Source organism: Aquarana catesbeiana, linkage group LG01 (assembly GCF_042186555.1).
Source record: "Aquarana catesbeiana isolate 2022-GZ linkage group LG01, ASM4218655v1, whole genome shotgun sequence".
Classification (NCBI taxonomy): domain Eukaryota; kingdom Metazoa; phylum Chordata; class Amphibia; order Anura; family Ranidae; genus Aquarana; species Aquarana catesbeiana.
In genome coordinates, this window is record NC_133324.1 from 1,304,164 (window position 1) to 1,306,691 (window position 2,528).

General features: G+C 42.4%; 1 protein-coding gene across 1 annotated transcript; it reads left to right on the plus strand.

Annotated features, from left to right (window-relative positions):
* The first annotated feature begins 1,073 nt into the window (after window positions 1–1,073).
* On the plus strand, window positions 1,074–2,327 carry LOC141124125 (beta-1,4-galactosyltransferase galt-1-like). Its single transcript, XM_073612203.1, has one exon. It carries the CDS (start codon window positions 1,074–1,076, stop codon window positions 2,325–2,327), a length of 1,254 nt encoding a protein of 417 aa, XP_073468304.1.
* Window positions 2,328–2,528: the final 201 nt, after the last annotated feature.

A 2,528-nucleotide genomic window follows, 5' to 3' on the forward strand; every position in this document is an offset into this window, starting at 1 on the left:
GGACAGGGGAGCATTAGAATGTGCTGTGGAAATTTTTCTTAATGTATGTTGTCAGACGCCCCCCGGTATCAGATTTGATGTAATGCGCTCATGTGAGGGTATTCGCACATACAGACGTTGGTGGAAGACCATTGGCTGTGGAAACCTTCCTGTGGACACGGCGGATCTGTTTGCTCTTTTAGGGACGATCGTTTATGCCTCACCAAGGGACTGGCCACCTCATGGCGATCGCATTAACGCTCCTAGCAAAAGGATCTGCGTACATGGGAACCATAACATAACCATACAAAAATGATGACCCACTGAGCCATGATAAAGTACGGCTCACGTCATTGGTAGCGGTGGGAATGTGCACAGGATCGTGTTCAGAGCCATGTAAGTAAGTGTTCAAATTGTGAGACACAGAGGGGCTGACCACATGGCTCTGCACACATCACTACTGGAATTCTATTCGAATATATACATGTGTGTGTGTGATTGGTTCTTTTGAATTAATACAAGTGTCTGATTGGCTGATTCTGAAGCCACCACCTTCCTTTGTTATTCATGTTTACAGTGTAGATAAAAGCAGCAGATCATCGCAGGCAGGATTCTGCTGAGCTCAACGTGACACCAGGGTCTGTCTGTGTTACTTGGAGATATACAAGCGCGCTTTCCCGGCATTATACCAGAGAGCTATGATTGTGCTTTTAAGCGCAACTAAATTATTTGCTTATAGGAGAAGCCTATAATTTCCACCACAAATGTAAGCTCTTGTGGTGCTGTGACTGATGTGAATGTCTCAGTGTTATCCATTCTATAAATGTCGGGTAATAGTGTGTGATTCTAGAGGAATAATAGAGCGTAAGCTCTTCTGTTCCAAAGACTGATGTGACCGGGTCAATGTTCTCTGTACAGCACTACTGAATATGTATGTTATTCATGAGAGAGTGTAAGCTCCTCTGGTACATTCGAGCCATTCACCTACTTTTTACATTAGAGTTGCAGATTTCCAATCTCACTGAACTGATTTTATGCTCTTATTCTCTCTCTTTCTTATCTTCTTGCAGCTAAGATCACCTGATAGGACCAGAATGTGGACATCGTCCAGATACATGTTCTGCACATTGTCTGTATTTGTGTGCCTTGCTGTCATTTATTACTCCTACCATATAAAATTTAAACATCGGAAGATGAGATCTCATGGACCTCCTATTGCCACAGACACCATCACAGCTCTAGATAATCGAACATTTATCATCGCCCCGTATTATGAGCCTAGACTTGGCCAATCAGTCCGGGTCATCACCATCATCCATGTATCTGTGAAAGAACTCTACTGTATCTTCCATTGCTCCTCCAATCAGAATGTCTTTGTGAGGGCAGAAATAAATCTTCATGGTAGCAGATTTGGGTTCCCATATGGAACAGCAGATCTTCTATGTGCAGAACCTTCAGGGTGTAATTACACTTATATGTCTTTCTCTTCAACTGTCTCCATAAATACAAGTCAGAGCCTCCTGTTTGAAGTCAGGAACCGTCCACCACAACCAATCTCCTCCAATTTCACCATCTGTATCTCTACTTTGTATGGAAACTACAACAATGTCCTTCAGATGATCCAGAGTATTGAGATGTACAAGATTCTGGGGGCCTCTAGAGTGACCATCTATAACACCAACTGTTCCCAGGATGTAAATAAGGTGTTACGACATTACATTGATGAAGGAACTCTAGAGGTGGTGCCATGGCCAATAGACCGTCATCTTCAGACATCAATAGCATGGCATTATTCCAAAGGACTCAAAGCTGAGATTGGATATTTTGGACAAACTGCATCCCTAAATGATTGTCTATACAGGAACATGTACAAAAGTAAGTTTGTTCTCCTTAATGACATTGATGAAATAATCCTTCCAATCAAGGACTGGGACTGGTCATCCCTGATGGAGAATCTCCAGAATAAACACCCAAATACAAGTGTCTTCCGCATTGAGAATCACATCTTCCCCATTCCAGTCAACATCTCTGGATTTGACATGTGGTCTCATGTTCCCGGGGTCAATATTCTTACTTACCATCTCCGACTCCCTAACAAGGGGAAAAACTTCAATAACCCCAAAATGATTGTGAATCCCCGAGACGTAACTCAAACCTCCATTCACTCAGCTACGACACGCAAACAAAAAACGAATATAGGATTAGATACGGCCATTCTCTTCCACTGTAAAATGAGGGACAAATACACCGTAAAGGACCTCGTTCCAGATGATAGGTTGATGAGATACAATCTGTCCTTAGTGCCCAATGTAGATAAGGTGATTCAAGGACTTTTCCCTCAGCAATAGCACCCCCCCCACCCCCCCGTATATGCTGTAGTGTAGGGTGAAGACTGGAATTCTGTGTCTACATGACTCTTTGCTTTTGCTTAGAAGACCCTTGTTCTACAACCCCTATTCAAAAATAGTTGGGGCGTTGTGTAAAATCTACGTTAAAAACAAATCTCCTGAACCCAGAATGTATTCACAATATAATAAAATGTATCAAAT